The 18,396-nt window shown below is 42.1% G+C and overlaps 1 protein-coding gene across 1 annotated transcript; it reads left to right on the plus strand.

Annotated features, from left to right (window-relative positions):
* Nucleotides 1–355: 355 nt before the first annotated feature.
* LOC139687620 (uncharacterized) lies at nucleotides 356–18,350 on the plus strand. Its single transcript, XM_071584853.1, has 7 exons — nucleotides 356–559; nucleotides 1,991–2,092; nucleotides 2,906–3,034; nucleotides 8,868–8,951; nucleotides 11,270–11,401; nucleotides 14,203–14,321; nucleotides 18,224–18,350. The coding sequence occupies exons 1-7, from the start codon at nucleotides 356–358 to the stop codon at nucleotides 18,348–18,350; spliced, it is 897 nt and encodes a 298-aa protein (XP_071440954.1).
* The last annotated feature ends 46 nt before the right edge of the window (nucleotides 18,351–18,396 follow it).

Consider the following 18,396-nt stretch of genomic DNA (forward strand, 5'->3'; position numbering starts at 1 on the left):
TAGCAATTATTATTTCACGCACAATTCACAATCTCAACAGTAGACAGAAATAGCGAAATTTGGCTTATTTTTTATTAAACCTTTATAAGTAATGAGAAATCGAGTATTACCTTTCCGTATTTTTATTTACCCGATAAAATCTCCTTGCCCCTCGCTCCTGGAAGAGGAAAAACATTATGAAATTAAAGTGATACACAAATGAAATCGAAAATGTATAACCGCCACCAGCACCACCACTGCGTCCCCCCTCGCAGTGTTGGTGCTGGTGTATGTATACTCTCCTCGGCCGTATGATGCAGTCCCCGCCCAAGTGGTCGTTTCTGACGAAAGCCTCTTCTTTCTCGCCCAGCAGAAAATGCAGAGACAAGTGGTCGGCTGGGCCTTCCTGGCCCTCGTCTGCAGCAGCGCAGTGGTACCCATCCTCGCGCTGCCGCACCCATCCAGAGACTTGGTGCCGCACTCCGAGGCAGAGGCGCGGAAGTATGCGGAGAAGCCGAACGCAAGCAAGAAGGTTGTCAGCGAGGCCGAGAACCACGACCTGCAGACCAACTCCGTGCAGGTGAGACCCTGGAAGTCTTCGCGTGCTCTTTACTCCGACAGCGCAATCCACCGCGGAGAAGCTGAACCCTGCCCCTGACACAAAGTCTCCTTCCTCTCAGCTAACAGCTACCAAAATGAAAAGCTAAACTTAATTTTTCTCAGACCTGCGCAACAGTTTTAAATTTATGGTCAATGCGAGCAATCCAGCATATTCTCCCTTTTGAAGGCATTACTAAAATAGATTTAAGCAATTGTAACGAGCATATACTAGTTTAAATTTCATTCGCCATGGAAATGTTAAAAACGAAAAAAGGTAACGCGTCGTATACTTCAAGAAATGACTTGGATCATTAGAAATGACTTGGGAAATTTGGTACTAATACCGATGTTATAGGAAAAATTTATAAATTTTTATTACAGGCTGAGAGGATAGTAAAATTTAATTAGAAACGTCATTAATTATTTCATTTGCCTTTTAGTAATGGTATTATTTCTCTATTCCAGAGTAGAGTAAATCAATCAATTAAATACCACATTTTTTGCAGGATGGAATGAAAAATGATTGGTTCTAAACATTTAAGAAATTAATTTTCCAGTTAATGTTGATGATGATATCATTGATCCTCAACAAGGCCTAGATCGTGTCAAATAGGTTTTATGAGGACAAACAAGTCACCATGTTCCACAGAATTTCTCTGACTACAAATATCTTCATCTTCAAGTAATTTTTCTGAAAAATCCTAGTCTTTAGGGCAAACTGCTAAAATCGCTTCCTTTTCAATTCGGGGGTGGCTGGGTCATTGAGGAAACTTAAGCTCCCGAATAATCCTCCTAATGCCAAACTTAGACAAATCACAGGAAATATGACATTGCGCTGTTTGAAATGAAATGCCGAAGTACCTTGTTAGTTCCATTAAACAAAGTAACACCTTTGCCAGTAATTAATATGCGGGAGATAGGTGGAAATTGATCTGTGATTATGTGAGGTCACAGTTGGTCAAACTCATTTCCTCCGCCCCCCACCCATCAGCATCGCGGCGGATCGGAATACTCATCCCCTCCACATATGGTGACGTTATTTTTGGGCGGTTGCCAATAATTGTATTGAACTTGGGCTCCCTCTGAAGCGCTTTCTGTAAAATAACTTTGACGCCACAATCGAACGGATGACCCGAACATATTATTCGGGGGGTTCGGTAGCAAACCAATTGCTGCAAAGTGCTCGATTCGGTCAGCGGTAGATTCGGTGAGCCGAAGATGACTCGACTATGTAGAATTCCTGAACAACCCACCACCTCTTTGCTCTCCCGCTATCCATGTCGCGTCGTGTGGGCGCGATGCTTAGGGGTAAGAGCGGTTCGTGGCATACCCTATCGGTCTGCCGACTCGGACGATTGTGCCCTACCTTAAGATCTCGTCCATAACTCACCTTTTTCATTTGCCCCAACAGGAAGGATTCTCACTCACCAACATGTTTGTGATGCTGATGCAAATGCTCTTCCCGTCCACGCCTTACGGACCTAACAAGTCTGACAGCATCGACACTGACCAGGTGAGCAGATTAAATTTCCTCACTCATTAATGATGGGATTAGTATCCAAATCCATTCTCACATAATTTCCGACATTGTCAATAATACCTCATAACGGCTCAAATTGTTTTATATGGCAATAGTGTTTTTACAGCATCCGATGGCTAAAAAAATGTGAATTTTACATGACATTTTATTTTAATAGGACGTGCTTAGAATGAAGGTTCCTCCTTAATTTCAAATTCAAGCAGATGCATGTCTTATTAATTTATATTCATATTCTTTACCTGTGTCTATAATCTATATGAAAAGGAACTTAGACAATACGAACGCACTTAGAGAAGATCAATTCTATCTGTCAAAATTTTATGCAATTGCATGGTAATCTAATAGATCTTACTAGATATTTAGAGAGATCAGCATATCAGTCTATCGAGTCGAGTAAAAGTTTACATCAGCTCGGTTCATTCTTCATTTACAATGTACTCACATGGCACTCAATTTAACCATGGACTAAACGTAAATTATTGGGTTCCAACGCCTCAATGGCAGATTATACCACCTGAACAAAAGTAGCGAATGAGATTTCTGAATCGATGGATCGTTACTATAGATTTGCTCCCACTGAATTGGTGACAACGACAGCAATCGTAAGTCGTTTTGACCGCTGGACAGAGAGCAACTTCATTGCCAACGAAATGCGTATTTTGGGATGAGACGGGTTTGTGTCTAGTTCCTTCAAAAACTTTATCGAAAGATTACCACGGACAGAGCGATGGTGGCATTGGGTTAACATGCTCTCGCCTCTACAAATGTCTTCTCTTCCCGCAACAGGGCGTTGCACCGTCTCCGTGGGCAAACCTCTTGGCTGTCGGGCTGAAGATCCTCACCGCATTCTTCGGCGGCGGACAACCGGTCCATAGTGACGGAATCGACAAGGTTGACAACTCCACTCCACTCCAGGTCAGTCCCTTCCTCTAAGTCACCGCACCTTATTGCTGCGCACGTGTTGTTTGCGTGGGTGTACGTGTGTGTGTGCGTGGGTGGTTGTGGTCGCTTCGTAGTTGCAGCTTACCAAGTGTCAAATAATTCTGGTGATAAATTTAGTTCATTTCTGAACGACCGACTTGAACTCCAGGTTGAGTAAAAATAGCAAGATTTTTACTCTTCGTTAATTGATATGCTTACATAATCTTGGTCAAAGTAATTTAGTATATGCTTACAATGTTTGCTTGCGCAAGTTAATGTGAAAAATTGCAATGCTTGCATTTATGATCCTTTCTCTCCTTTAATATTCCTCAGTTTTGCAGAAAATAATAAAAACTCTTGGTAAGGCTCAAAACCTTTCAGGAGGGTCAATCATGAAAATGTAGAATGGTTGTAATTTATTCCTTGAGACGGACTCGATTTATAATCTCAATGCTTGACGGAAAAATAACTTTTTGATCATAGGTAACATAATAAGAATGCATGAACTGTTATTACTAATGAAATTTCTTCTGATATATTGTAAGATCACATTCAACGCAACAGCTATAGATGGTTTCAGCACATGAATTATTTAAATGCCATCAATCTTTTAAATGCATACTCGACAAATCGCGTCACTTGACAACCATATACGTAAATTATTCCAAAAAATGCTAACGCTGGAATAAATATAACTTCGGCCATATATTTTACTGGTATGCCTAATAATTCCTGACTGAAGACAATAATAATGGACTGCCAATGAGCTTGTAAACTGTTATCATCATTTCTCCGTTAAATTTAGTGTAGAATGAAATTGCAGCCTGGGCAAAGTGGCACCAACGAACGAGTCATAAGCAATATGCATTCACACCTCGCTCGCTTCCCAGCCACTCTCGGGCAGCAGAGGCGACTACCCCCTTCCCGACAAACGTAGTGGATTAACTCCACGCACAAATTAGCCCAACAAACCAATCGCTTGCGCACATTAATGCATACTAAGAAGTTACCTTTAAAAGCCGTGCAAGGCTAGACGATTTCTTGGATTTACATGCTTCTATTGGCGAGAATCACAATCTTTTACCAAAAATTTTGAAGTAAATATTATAAAGGCGAGTGATTGCTCGTAATTGAATTACTGTTGAGTATTGAAATATACAGCGTAAAAGGAGAGAAATCTGCAGATGTAGCATGAGAAGGGTTTTCCAATTAACTCTGTTAGTATGTTGCAAGATGCGGAAGAACTGATATTTTTGTAATAAGCTGTGTCATCACGGCGAGAGCCGTCATTAATGCCTTACCAAAAAGGTCACTGGTTCGAACTCCGCCTAGTTAAATAAGGAAATGCGATTGCAAGTTTAAAAAATAAAGTTCCATCAACAGAAGAACTAAATTTTTCAGAGATATTTGCAGTTTTACAATAGTATATTAAGTTCATGACTAAAACTATTTGTTAACAATTACAGAAGCTATTAATTGCCATTTTCGAAAAATACATAGAGCTTCAAAACCTCTTTTAGGAAACAAAATTCAAGTTTTTAATTATATTCGGCCATTGACAATACGTGGCCGAAGATGAATTAATCTCTGGAGATTAGCATTGGTAATTCCATTTAGCTTACTTGCGTATTGAGTAGATCTAAGATTTTATTTAGTTTACCGTGGGAGCCATTTAATACCTTCATTGTGTAATTAAACGTTCTCGAAATCGATGTCAAATTAAAAAATGGAAAGTATCCAATTCCATATTAAAAATTATTTTTTCTAAGTATTATATTTATTGTTACTCGAAGAAAGCCGGATCATTGAGGATAATACTGATTCCAATCTCTTGAAGAGATTTAATTTAAATTTCTTTAATTTTTTGACTGCATGTAGAGTAATAGCCGTTCAAGTAAAATAGGCCGCTATGCACCTTACACACGAAAACCAGTGAACCATCGGAAGACGTGTGGTGGTACAGACGAACAGCAATCTTTTTGCAGTCTCATGTTCGCATTCATTTAGAACTTGGATGACCGCCCCACGTGGCGAATTTTCGGTATCGAGCGTTGAAATCTCCCGCGCGAGTGGTCGGCTGCTCACCAGCGGACGGTGCGCGTCCAAGCAACCCCACCGATCCACGCTAGTTCCCACGCAAATCTTTCTCGTGGGACACGCGAGGCAACTGTGGCGGTGCGATGGGAGGCATATGGGGGAGATCACATCGCCTCGCACACGCCGTGGAGCACTGCAGGCAGCCGCGTTACCGGGTGGCCGGGCACGTGATTGTAGTGAATTGGGCGTAGCAGCGAGCCTCAGCTCACAGAAAAGCGGGGGGGGGGGGATTTAGCGGGGACCTTTCCCCACGAGGGAGGAAGATAGAGGCAAGAGGGTCAAACGAGCGGCCTGCATTCTTTACAAGGGAAAAAATGGTCCCTTCGCTGCGAACGGTTCAACGACCAGGACGGTCGACTGACTGCCTTTGGATGGGATAAGTAGAGGGGAGGGAGGAATGCAAGTGGATGCGGGAAGGGGGGTGCATGTGGGTCACGGTCGTCCGCGAGAGGAGACGGAAGTGACGGTGGGAGTTGGATCGATCGATCCGTCCTCTTCGCCTGGCGAGTCCAAAGAGCCGTGGCCACCGCCGGTCGAACGGGACGGCCGTAGATGGTAGAGACTATCTTCCTGCCTGCGGTCACGGCGTGTACCCCCTCGCCATCCGCGAAGCAATCGAATTGTGGCACCCTCGATCAAAACTCATCTGTTGAAAGCGATTGAGCTCGTTTCCTGTTCAACCTGTTCCTAGTATATAAACTCACCATCAATGGACGTGACATTCTTTTACGTCTTTTAAACAAGCAACCAAACGCATCTCTAATACTTATTACGACTTGCCCTAATGTATTTGGATATTAGAACAGATAAAATCGAACACATAAAGAACAAATCAATACTATGTAATTTTATAAATGTGAAACCAAACAGGAAATGAAAAACAAAAGACTGCCAGCTGCCTTATGACCTTAAATGTCATCTAATGACATTTAGTCATCATACAAGTAAATAAAATCAGACTAACTGCATGAAATAATCTTGAGCACACAATATCCATGGAAAAATTCGCTTATCAAACTTGCTTACCAACTTATTAGCTAACTAATTTTTGCAGACATGGGTCAGGGTGCAATCTAATATAACTATTAATTGGTTAGCTATATTTAAAGATTATCATTATGTTGTGACAAATAATAAATTGTCATTTTTTCCGAAAAACTAACACCAGCTGAAATAATAGGATTTTTGAAATTGGGGTGCCACGAGCATCATTCATGAGGTGGTGTAATACCTGGCGTATGCAAGCAACTTACAATTGAAAGCCACTTGACGATGTTAATCCCTCCCATCAGTATTGCCGCTGCTGCATTTTTGTCTAATCTTCCTATACTTAAACTTAACCAATTTGCTGTGTCGTGACGCAATAATAATCAAGAAATTACCCGCCAAAAATTTTAACATTTGTCGGATTTGTAAATACCAAGACACTACTAATCTGTATTGCTTCGAAATATATTGAGATATAACGAGGCCTTGTAAATATATGCAGAAAGGTGATGCTGGTCGTCTCAAATAATTTAATTAACGAATCCATATACCTATATATTTACCACTCAATGTTACATGATCGAATAAAATATGCTGTGGGCCAAAAGATACATCACCCTAAGAGTTGGCACATTTTGGATTGACGTCGTCAAATGTACAAATTTCGCCGTAATAATTGGACAACACCGGACCTCAACTACGAGTCGTATTTCTTGATGAGCGCTAATCGGCCGAGTGAAGAGAAAAACGCATTAATCAGCGAGGATACGATTTTATTTTGAAGCTAACTCCTGAAAGAGTTGTCACCATTTTGACGACGTCACAGCCAACTCTGCGAGTGATTAGTGCAACTTGAATGTCAGCGTGTCAAAATACTTAATATTAATTTACTTATTCACATATGACATTCGAATTTGTGATGTGAGATGACTTCTTTTCTAAACTTTGAGAGTGAAAAAGGGGAGTGAGAAAAGAGAATATCGAATTTCAGCAGCTCAAAAAATATACCGTGACAACTAAATTAAGTCCCCTTGCCCCCTTCGGGTTTGCCCAAGGTTATGCGTATCGGGCTGGTAGACCGGGTTGCCGTCCTAATGAATCTCTCCTAAGAACGCCCTACCCACATGACAACTCGAGGAACTCAGGGAATTCAAACAGTTACCCTAAAACAGCGTCATTACTACCCTTTGGCGCTCCAGCATTTACATCAAAATACATTCCACCTAAGGGACGGGAGGAGAGAAATTAAAGAACGGGAGGGAATTTCTTTATCTTTGACCAAAGTTTTAATTGATTTTAGCAAAGGAGAAACAGATAAATAGCAAGAAAACGCGAAGAAGACCGGTTTAACACGAAAAATGTTTTAAATACATCATTCCTACCTTAGAAATGATTTTTTTTTCATTTTCCCTATGTATTCAGTTCCTAGAATCACTTTGAAACATATATTGTAAGCCTCTTGCTTGTTTGGTAATCGATTTTAAGATTCTCATAGTTTATAATTGTTTTCTGTAATTTCGTGCCGACGACGTGCCCTTCTTTTTGCAATAAAACTGCAGCGGCAGAATAGGGATCGGGCTGCCGTTTTGCTGCGGCTATTCTTTTCACTTAATACCGCCAATAAAAGTTTCACGGAATCAGAACACTGAGATTATCGCTATTGCTTGTAAACTTGGTGTTTTTCTGTATTGTGAAAAAGTAACGCAATCCATCATTTAGAGCCATCACGACGCCACAAATGTCTTTAACAGACACAGCCCGGATCCGGTACTGTTTCCTTTTTATTACGCTCTATGAAACTTAAAAACCTGCGTCTCGCTAAGCTTGAACTCATGCATTATGCCAGGCAAGTTTTCTCCTCCCATTTCAATTCTCTCCCTTTCTTAGGAAAGAAGTCTCGCCATATCTCGGGTATTCTGTATAAGTTCTCCATGAAGTGAAACCTATCAAAAACGAAATCACGAGGGAATACCTAGTATTTCAGTGATATTCAGATGTTTAGTCTAACAATGGCAGTCAAAGTTATTTTTGTGAAAAATGAATGATAACCGTAAGAAGGGAGATAAAACCGAAGGAAAGAAATGATCGATGATCCACTTCAAGGGGAAATAAGCTGGTGGTTTCATCTTAAATAAGTTTTGGACCACTGGTAGTGGCCGATTGTTGAACTACCCCAAATCTACAACACGATTGACCTAATGATAGCCTTTCGTTTTAAAATTACTCTTCCACCTTTCTTCACTGATTTAAACTCGTCCATCCATGAAGGAAACATTTTCCACCCAGCCCTATGGCTGTCTTTCGGTGGGACTTGAGTTAGAAGGACAAAGGGACATGATCTTTCTTGATCACGACGTCAGATATTATACCGGCAACGGCAGGTTGTCACTTTATTCCAGATTTCCTGTTTTGATAGGTTTCACCCTTTAGTTTCATAGACTTAGATTAAGTCTAGTATGCACGCTTCTTTTAGTGGCTAGTCTAATTTGCAGTAGATGTACGCATAGTTCTCACACTGGGACCTCCTCCCTCTTCCCCATCCGCCCTTTCCTCCTCGTCCCCTCTCCCTTGACTCCTCCCCCCTCCACCCATTATCGTCTCTTCTTCTCCCCTTCTATGGTGTGCCTCTCCTCCCCAACCCGTTGGTGCGCGGTGGTGCGGTGTGTGGTGTTTTTGTGTGTGTGGTGCGGCCGCTTAATCTCGCGCACGCACCCTTCCTTCTGACGCGCGCAAAAACCAGCAGAGCATCCTCACGGCCGTGTTCTCCGCGTTGCTTGGCAACAAAAACCCGGACCAGGTCGCCACCATGGCCAAGCAGGCCGGCGAGGTGAGTGAGATGAACCAATCCCCTCTAACACCCATCCATCCAACCTCCTCAAAAGGGGACGTCCTCTCGCCGACGCCAGGACCTCTGATTTGCAATTCCGTCCGCTGAGATGGACGAAAGTGGTACATGTACAAGTATTGCTCGTACACTAAGGTAGGTTTTCGATGAATATTTAGCACGACACAAAGTGAAAAACTACACGTTACGGTAAACCCTTCCGCAAATCCGTATACCTTCGGTCTCCGTTCTTTCCGTCCAACATGCCTATTCTCTTTTCCTCCTCTTACCTTTCTTTCCCAACATTCTCCTCTCTATCAGCCTTCAAAATTCTATCGCCAATCAAAATTCCCTGCATCCTCGCCTCCTTCCACTTCGAATTTCTACTAGCAACACACTCTTTTGCTTATTTTTCCTTACTCCACAATTTACTTTTTTTCATTCTTCTCCGTATGCACATTTCTGAAATCTTCACAATCATACGTTTACGCTCCTGTCTCAACCACCAAGTTTCCGAGCCATAGAAAACTACGCTCCAAATTTTTTTTCGAAATAAAATTCGAAGTTTTCTCTAATCTTGTATTTGCACCCCTAATCAATGGAGGACGAGCCCCTCTTCTGTCTGCTGATGGCAAATCAAGGGTGTGTCGAAAAAATACCACGCGAGAGCAGCCGCTATTTCACCGAAGCGATCGATATCAGCCGCATCTCTCGGCATAGTTTGGAAACTAGGCATCGGAATGAGGAGCCTTAAATTACCAGAATTTTGTTTCATTTTCACTCTAACGTAATCGCGATGAAAACAGTAATGAGGGATCATCTAGTATTCCAAGAGGAGCGCCTTACACCGCGGCGGGCGCATTATTAGGTCAGTCAAATTAGTGCAACAATGCACATTTACGTACACAGTCAAATTTGCATTAACAATTGCCCTTGAATAGTTTTTATTAAAAGTTGAATTATTAGAATTACTGATCAGCTGATTGAAAGGTGATTCTCTACATCAGAGGAAAATTCGTGCTAATTGGCCTTAAGGATCATTAATCTAACATCAAAGATATTCATTTTATCGCCCACTGTATTCAACCTTCGGTTTATAAAGATAATGTTTTGAACTCGAGTAGACCAACTATTTGAAATGCGATAGTTACGTCGATAATATCAGAGAAATAACCGACGTCTGCTTACCACCCCATTAATTGTCACCCCCGTGTCGGTGCTTCTAAACCCATAAACTCATGAGTGTAGATATTTGTATAAAAGCAATGGTTACTAACACTGATATATACATATATTGTTTAGCACTTCGTGAATGAAAAATTGGTAAATATCGATTGAATTATTTAATCAGTCTGTTGTTCTAAATATATTCTGTACATATGAAGCTAAGTTCCTTTTGGTTGAGTTGTTAAGAGACATTTTTTTGAAGAAGAGTACACTATGACGCCATTATGATGCAGTTCAAAAAACACTGGGTAACTGATGGAAACCTAGCGGCAAGTGACGACACGTGACAGTTCCTATAACAGAAGCGAGCGCGGTGCTTTGAGGATCACTGGTATTACAACTGCTTGCGATGACGTCAATTTAACTCTTGAAGAAATTGAACGAATATTCATTCGTTTGTTCCTTTTGCCTTTCAAAGTGTCTTGCCTAATAATTCATTTCTTATAACAGTAGGATATTGTAAATGTTCAAAGCTAAAATATAATTTATGAAACCCGACAACATTGGTACCCACACCGCTGTTAATCTTCGTTGGCTTCTGTAAACATTCATGCATTAAGTTAAGCCTTTGCGAAACTGGCCTGCTCCTCTTACTGCTAGGATATGCACTTGCTTCGGCTTTTGGGAGTGTTGCACGGACTTTCCAAGCGGGAATTTATTTTTATCCGTTCTGAAAAGTCATCTATCAATAACCAAAAAAATCTACGATAGATCACGACACGTACGGGAATAAAAGAGGTATCCTTGTTTCTAGTAAACCGCGAAAGATTGCCCATAATTTTTTGGATGGCTTGAAAATACATGTCGTTTTGACGGGCTAAAACAACGGAGGTGAATTCAAATGAAACAGCTGCAAGAATTTATTAAACATTCGAACGACTCTTTGATTCTTCCAAAACAAATGTTTTGGGGAATGAATCGGGGACCACAGCGCCCGCACGTATGCTGCTCTCGAGCTACTGAATCCCCGAGGGAAACGGTCTTTTTTTGCCCTCTGCCCTTTACTGGAATGAAAGCTGTCTCCTCTCTCTCCTAGTGCGTTCGTTTTCTCATGTGAATTATTTTCTCTTACTCCCTACCCACTTCCTCCACAGTTCGTGAACATCGTCGTCAACCTGTTGGACGCCCTCAAGACTTCATTCTCCCACCGCTCCATGTCCGTCCGAGCCCTAGGGATGCGAGACACTGTCTCCGAGGCAGCCGTGGCCGGCCTCTCCATGCTCAAGGTAAGACAGCCGACCGTATTGACCTTTCTCTCTTCCATCATCACAACTCCCTAGGCGCCATGTCCACGCCAAGGGAAAAAACGCGATCGACGAATTTGCACGCCCACATAAGGCTGCTACAGCAAATTTAAAGCGATGGATTTCACAACAAACAACTATTCCTAATTGCTATTTAGATTGCTAAAGGATATCTTTTGACTGCATTGTGTTGCTTTATTTGTTTTCCAACCTATCCTGTTGGGTCAGGTTGTATTTTGGTTGAACATAAGACATACAGGGGTTTTAAGTTTGTGTCCACCCAAATCCATCCTAAATGGTAGACTACCAAATAATGACAATAAAAATCCTAGGCGTATCCTATGCTGGGCACATCATCTGGACATTTACCTAGTGGTGCACCAGAAATTGGGAGCGAAACGTCGAGGAAAATAAAGATCACACACAAAGAAGCCGAAAAACATCCTATAACTATTCTAATTATTATTGCTCTTTGTTTCTAGCACATGTTAAATGTTTTCATTTCATTAAAAAGAAATTCCATTAATCATTTCATACATATCTATCTGGGATATCAGCCATATTAGAGTTGTCATCAAGAATATCATTTGGCCAACATTTGCAAAGGTTGCCGAAGTGGTTGAACGGTTATTACTGCGTCCATGCAGCCAAGGCTGCTCTGAATGACCTCGCTGAGTTTCCCGTGAATTTACTTCTGCTGTGACACCGCCAAGTGTCTGAACGCGATGTCATTGCCTGGCAAGGACTGACGACAATGCAACGGCTAGGATAGAAAGGATTGATCAAAGTTACCAAGAATACGCAAATCTAGAACGAGCACTTACAGTACCCATACTTCACACAGACGTTCTCTTTAATCCCGAATCAGAAATTTCATTTTGATGTTACTTAACTATCCCTGCTTTACTAATATTCGCTAGAGCACGCACCTGTATAACTGTATATTTCAATGTTCATATAGCGTATAATTTCACTACTGACAACGGAAAATTAACAAAAAAATATAATAAAATAAGAAATTGCTGGTGATGTAATTGTGTGCTTCACAAAAGTTAACAACTTTCAAAAAGAACGGTTATATTAAAAAAAATTGTTAGTTCATCTCAAGGATGAAGCGATAGTCTCACGAATTACTTGAGCATTTAATCTCATAAATATCTAGTCGAACTTTGGACATTGAAAATCTGTAATGTCTGTTTCAAGTTTTCCTATATATGCTCCGATTAATCGAAAGGCTCATGGTAGCGGTATTCATGGCATTACCAGTAGATATTGTATAAATAAGGCAAAGGGTGACTATCTGACTTCCATTTCTATCAGTGGCGGCTAAAAAATGCACTTGGAACTGTAAGTAAACGTCAAATTGTTATATCAATGTTCAAAGTCCGATGTAAAGGTTGAAGTGCTGTTTCCGCACTAATGCAAAATAAATTAATCGAGGGATGAGGAATATATCTGCTGCGGCAGAATTCGTTATGGACACGAATACGTGTTACAGCTCGGACGCGTGCCGAAGAAGTTGAAATGGCATTCTTGGAAGTGGGATCGCGATGAGAGAGGCGAGTGGTCAGCTGAATGTACTCAAAGTGCGTAATGCAAACCACCCGGAAATAAGAACACACCAGCTACAACATAACCTAGCACCCAAAGGATGTCTCTCACCCAATTACCCACTTCCTTCGCGCGGGTGACCTCCCAGGCCTTCAATCAGAGCGCGTGCTTTGATCCGAAAACCAGAATGCGTGGAATCCATTCCTTAATTAATAAGAAGAGAGGAATCAGAAAGTGAACAGCACTACAGCCGAGGCCACATGCCATGCGAAACAGACCGTAAAATGAGGGGAAACTATTAATTAGTTCCCGTCGCGACGGAAGCAAGAAGCGAATCAGCATCATTGAAGTGATGTGCATGCTTTGGAACTATTGGACATTGAAAAATTGTGAATAGTTACCAAAGGGAATACTTGACATAATTCACGTTTCAGTGGGTAATAAACAGAGCATGTACGTATAAGAGATAAAATACGGGAGAATTGATTTCATGATATATTTAGTTTATTCTAATAAGTATTTCCTTTCAAGCAAAATCACATCAGTTTAGCCTGGGTTATTTAATGGCCCGAATATTTGCCATTTCCCTTGGCTATTGGATCAAAAGTCGCTAAAACTTCCAACTAGTGGCTTGTGTTTACTAGGCACGACTAACACCATGAGGAATTATGAATATATATTCGTATGTGTACGTATTATGGCATTACATACATGAGAAAAGTATCATGGACACAAAATGCTAATATATCGTCCAAGTCATCCTTTCCCGTTGTCGTTTGTATGTGTACCTAACATCTGTTCCTCACACCAAATGGATACCTTCTTTACAAAAATATTGATCAATTTTAACATTAAAGATTAACAAATAATATTTATGTTAATTAATCATATACCCTTCATTATATAATCTTTAACAGAAATAGTTATCACAATAACAACGTGTTCAAGGGACTGGTTACCATTTTGTGCAAACTTATCTAGATCTAATAAAAAAATGTATTCCCCTGACTGACATTCGTTTAATTTCCTATTTAAAAAAAAATAACCCTAATTTTTAATTTTAATTAAAGTAACCTTGTCAGAGGAAATGTTTGATGAACAGTGAATCTGCAAGTAACATCGGTCGGTCAATGTTTGTATGCTAACCACTTGTGTCTCCCCGTGATTAACTCTGTCCTTCTCCCCGCCTCTTCGCTGCCCGCATGTGTCTGTGTGCTGCCACCTTACGACAGGGATGCATGCGGGCCCTGAACAGTAGCAACCAAATATGTGCCGAGAAGTACCTGTGCGAGGCGAGCAGCGACTGCACCGCGGACCTCCAGGGCTCGGGAGTGCTTTGCAAACTGGGAATGTAAGTGGAGCGGGGCCGCGGGGGCCCGCTGGGGGGCCTCGAGCTCCCCAACGGGATACCGCCGCCTTTTTCGTGCTTCCAACTTTTGAGTCACGTAGTCTCTCATCCCAAAAAACGAAAGCACTTTCATTTTCGAATTTTTCAACGTCAAAATTTTCATCTAAGAATGAAAATAGTTTTTATAACTTTTTTCTACGAAGGAATTCTAAAATTCTGGTAGCTAATAAACTAATTGCACACATTTGGAGACCGCAGCACGCCCAGCAGCAGATCAATTTATGCCCGGGGGACAACGGATTTTCAAACGTACTGCCGGGAGTGCCGTTAATTATAATTTGTAATGTTGTTGAAAGGAAAAATATTTCGAAAAATCGCCGAGGATGCATGTTGCCAAGATATTTTCTTAGAATATTCACACTACCGGATAAATTAGGTCTTTCAATAACGAAATAATCCAGAGCGGGTTGATTTTATATTTATTATTCTACGATGGCAACAGACCTGCCGATGAATTAGGAGACACAAGACACACACTGCCAGCGACTCGGAGTCAGCCGCGGTCCACGGACCAATCCTAGTTCACGCACGAGTGCTATGCTTTCATCCTTTCCAAATGCTTTTGCAGTGTTGACGCACTGAAAAGACATTTTGAGGAACCAGAATTGAGCATGTTGTAGTAAAGATTAGTTACCACTTCGCCATGGATCACTTACTCGTGCATTTAAATAATTTGTATATTATGAAACTTAAACGATACGATGGCCTATATACTGTCCAAAGGATTGAAAAAAGCCACTCATGTAGCTCGTAAGGTAACGCTGCTCGGAAAGACCATGTGCCCAACGACTTTCGTCACATGATGAAGCACTTACTTACTGTTCCATCTTCGCGAATGGGTATACGATTTTACTATTTCATCATTTCTGCGGAGACAAAGCTCAAACCATGCCGGATTAGTGCCAATGCTGGCCAAAGGAGGGGGGCGGGTCGAACGCGAGTCCCGTCACTGGGTGAGTGCACTGCGAAGGGGGCGAGGAGGAAGCACGCCGCATGTCAGCGAAGCAATACCCGCCGACTTACGGTCGCGTATCTGGGCTGCAGCGCGTCGAGGCTATGGGCACGGGAGGAGTCGACAGGGGTCACTCGCCTCGACGCGGGATGAGGCGCTCTCCAGACAGACGACGTCACAGGCGCTGGAGGGCAAAGAAAGTTGAGGGTGGGGGGATCGGCGCGTGGGCCAACGCCATCCGATCATCTGACCTGCATTTCCACGTGGGAGGGGGTTGCATCCCTGCCAGGTCTCGTGCACTCGTCTAAGGGACGCATTCTAGAAGGGCGTGGCGTCACACGGAGAGCAAGCAGTCCACTCATTTCTTATCTACGCTGAATTACTGCTTAAATCATGTAAATCTACGCGCTAGATAATACAATGAACGCTAGTTCTTTATTTAACGTTTCATTTGCTTGGGAGAGGAACTCGAGTTTTCCCCACGGCTTTTAGGGGACGACCGAATGAATTTTTCAAGTGTGATTAAGGCTAAGCTTAACGTACCATAACCTTGTGTTGAGTGGCGAGTAACGCGTGTGGCATGATGGGAATCAAGCGATCAAGCCTTGAAGCGTCCACTTTGCACAAAAAACATTTGGGATGCATTTCGTTCGAAACTCATAGCCACCTTAGTAACCCAGCAAAATGAGGACCATGAAGGAGGGAGATATGGAATCAAAATCTGGATATTCTGAAGAAACTTACACTTCGAAATTTTTTATATATATAATTTTTTATTTTCAGTTCGACTACGTCTGCTTCTGTGGTTTAAAAATTCTTTCCAAGGTTTTTATTCACATTGCGGTACAGGTTGGGGAACAGGAAAATGTCACATGGGATTAGGTCTGAATTATATGGATGATTTTCACAATAAATTTAGCAACAGCATTTGCAATGGGTGGCCATGCATTCTCATGGTGCATAAGCAAGACGGCTGCTTTGGAGAATCCTCAGTACATCCTTATAATATGCCCCAGTCACAACTGTGCGAGCTGGTACGACATGCTGACACACCATTTACGGTGTTTCGAAAAATAATATGGCCATAACTCTCCCAACAGGAGCCACCGCTTTTTCATTTTCTATTTCTAGTGATGCCGGATATATTCACACGGAGCTATGCTGGTTCCTCTTGTATCAAAATGATTTAGCCAAATTCCATCTTAAGTGTGGAGGAAGGCCATTGTTATGCCATTGCGGGTAATGCGATTAGGACAAGGAATTCCAATATTTTCAAAGTTCAATTTTTTTCTAAATTGCCCGTGACCCAATGATGTTTTTCCCTGGTCTATTGAGGGAATCATGTTCAGTAATATATGTTTAATTACAATGTTAAACACATTCGGCGTGTCACCCATCACTTAATCAGGAGGACGCTCTCTTCCGTCTTCGTCTCTGGGCTAGTATTTCTCATATCTACAGCGAGTACGACTTACGGGGAGATGGCGCAAAGAGAGAAGCGATCGGCAGCGACGGGAAGCGTTGGTATCAACAATTGCGCGCGTTGAAGTCTCTTCCTCCTCAGCAGACGAGTCTGCGGTCTCCTGCCGCCCCTCTCCTCCAGAATGACTGAGGGGAAGTGGGCCGGGGAGAGGGTTTTCTGCTCGATAGCTAAGGGAGAATCGGGGGGGGGGGGACGCCGATAACCAGGTTATACACATGCACTCGGATTTCGTTCCGCCGCCGCCGCCGCCCTACATTCCTTCCTTTGCGGCCCCTCCTTTTCCTCTCCACTCCTTCTCGTCCGTCGGTCACCCTCATTACTTACCCACCACTACTCGTCGTACGCTCCAACTCTTCTCGTTTTGCTATCCCTTAGGCCCGCCTTCTGTCTGCTTTGAACCTGCTTATCTACTCCATCGCAAAATAATGAATGCTGCGTTTCTGAATGGCCAGGGGGGGTTACGTGATTTTGACCTCTTGACACACTAATGGAATCATGTACTATTTTGAAAACTATTAAGAAGCAAATGAACTTGCGGAAACGTGTATAGCAAATATTTTATCGTAGAGTGTTCGGGTTTTTTTGAGGGCAAGGCACGTCACGGCATGGTATTTCGGGCATTGACAAGTGGCATTTCTACGTGAAAGTGAGCTTGAACAAATCCAATGAAAATTATTGTTGAATTCCAAGAAAATGCAGGAGATGCCGCTACTTTAACTTTTTACGGAGTTATCCGCTAAATGTGCGTTGAAAAAAGCAGAAATTTCAGAGTTTAAAAATCATTCCCCTTGACCGGGATTTGAACCCGCATCTTTCGATGTCCAACCGAGTGCTTTAGCCAGTTAAGCTACCAAGGCGTCCTATCACTCTCCTAATTAAGAATTTTGGGAGGATAATAAGCATCCCTTTTAGCGCCACTGATTCCAGGTGATAGCTCCTGTAGCCTTCATCCGGTCTGCACTGCCCTCTTTGCCGCCTAGTTTATTCACGACTCTATAGTACCCGGTAATTGACCCATAGTATATAAAAATCATTTAAGACTTCAATACATTTCATGGTGGTACGTATAAAAAGCAAAAAATAATTCATTTTGATGGTTTTCATTTTATTGAAATATAAGTCCTTTGCTGGCGAAATGCCCGCAGGTACGTGTATGACCTACCGTAATAAAAAATTGTATTTCAAATATTTCTATCTTATTTACACCCTTATTAACGCCGTAATGAACATAGGCTACATGTAAGTCTGGTGATTTCAACACTTTCCCCTCGGTATCATTCTGTATAGCTAAGCGATAATTGAATCACGAGCAAAGCAGTTAACGACTCTGCTTTACATCTCGATGTCGATTGATTGTAATGGAAGGTTCATTACATTGAAACCCCTCTTTCTGCTTTTATCATTTTCCAGGGTCGGAGCGAGCTACCTGCTGCAGAAGACCAACGACAAATCGTTCCAAAGCTTCTATGAAGCCGGGAGGATAGGAAGGAGCGGAGAGCCGTGCCACGTCGTGTACAGCAAGTGTAACGAGGCCTAAGCACTGTACCGTTGTCGCGGCGATACGAAGCAGAATTTTTACAAGA

The sequence above is a fragment of the Hetaerina americana genome, unplaced genomic scaffold (assembly GCF_022747635.1).
Source record: "Hetaerina americana unplaced genomic scaffold, ioHetAmer1.1.p SCAF_2, whole genome shotgun sequence".
Taxonomy (NCBI): Eukaryota; Metazoa; Arthropoda; class Insecta; order Odonata; family Calopterygidae; genus Hetaerina; species Hetaerina americana.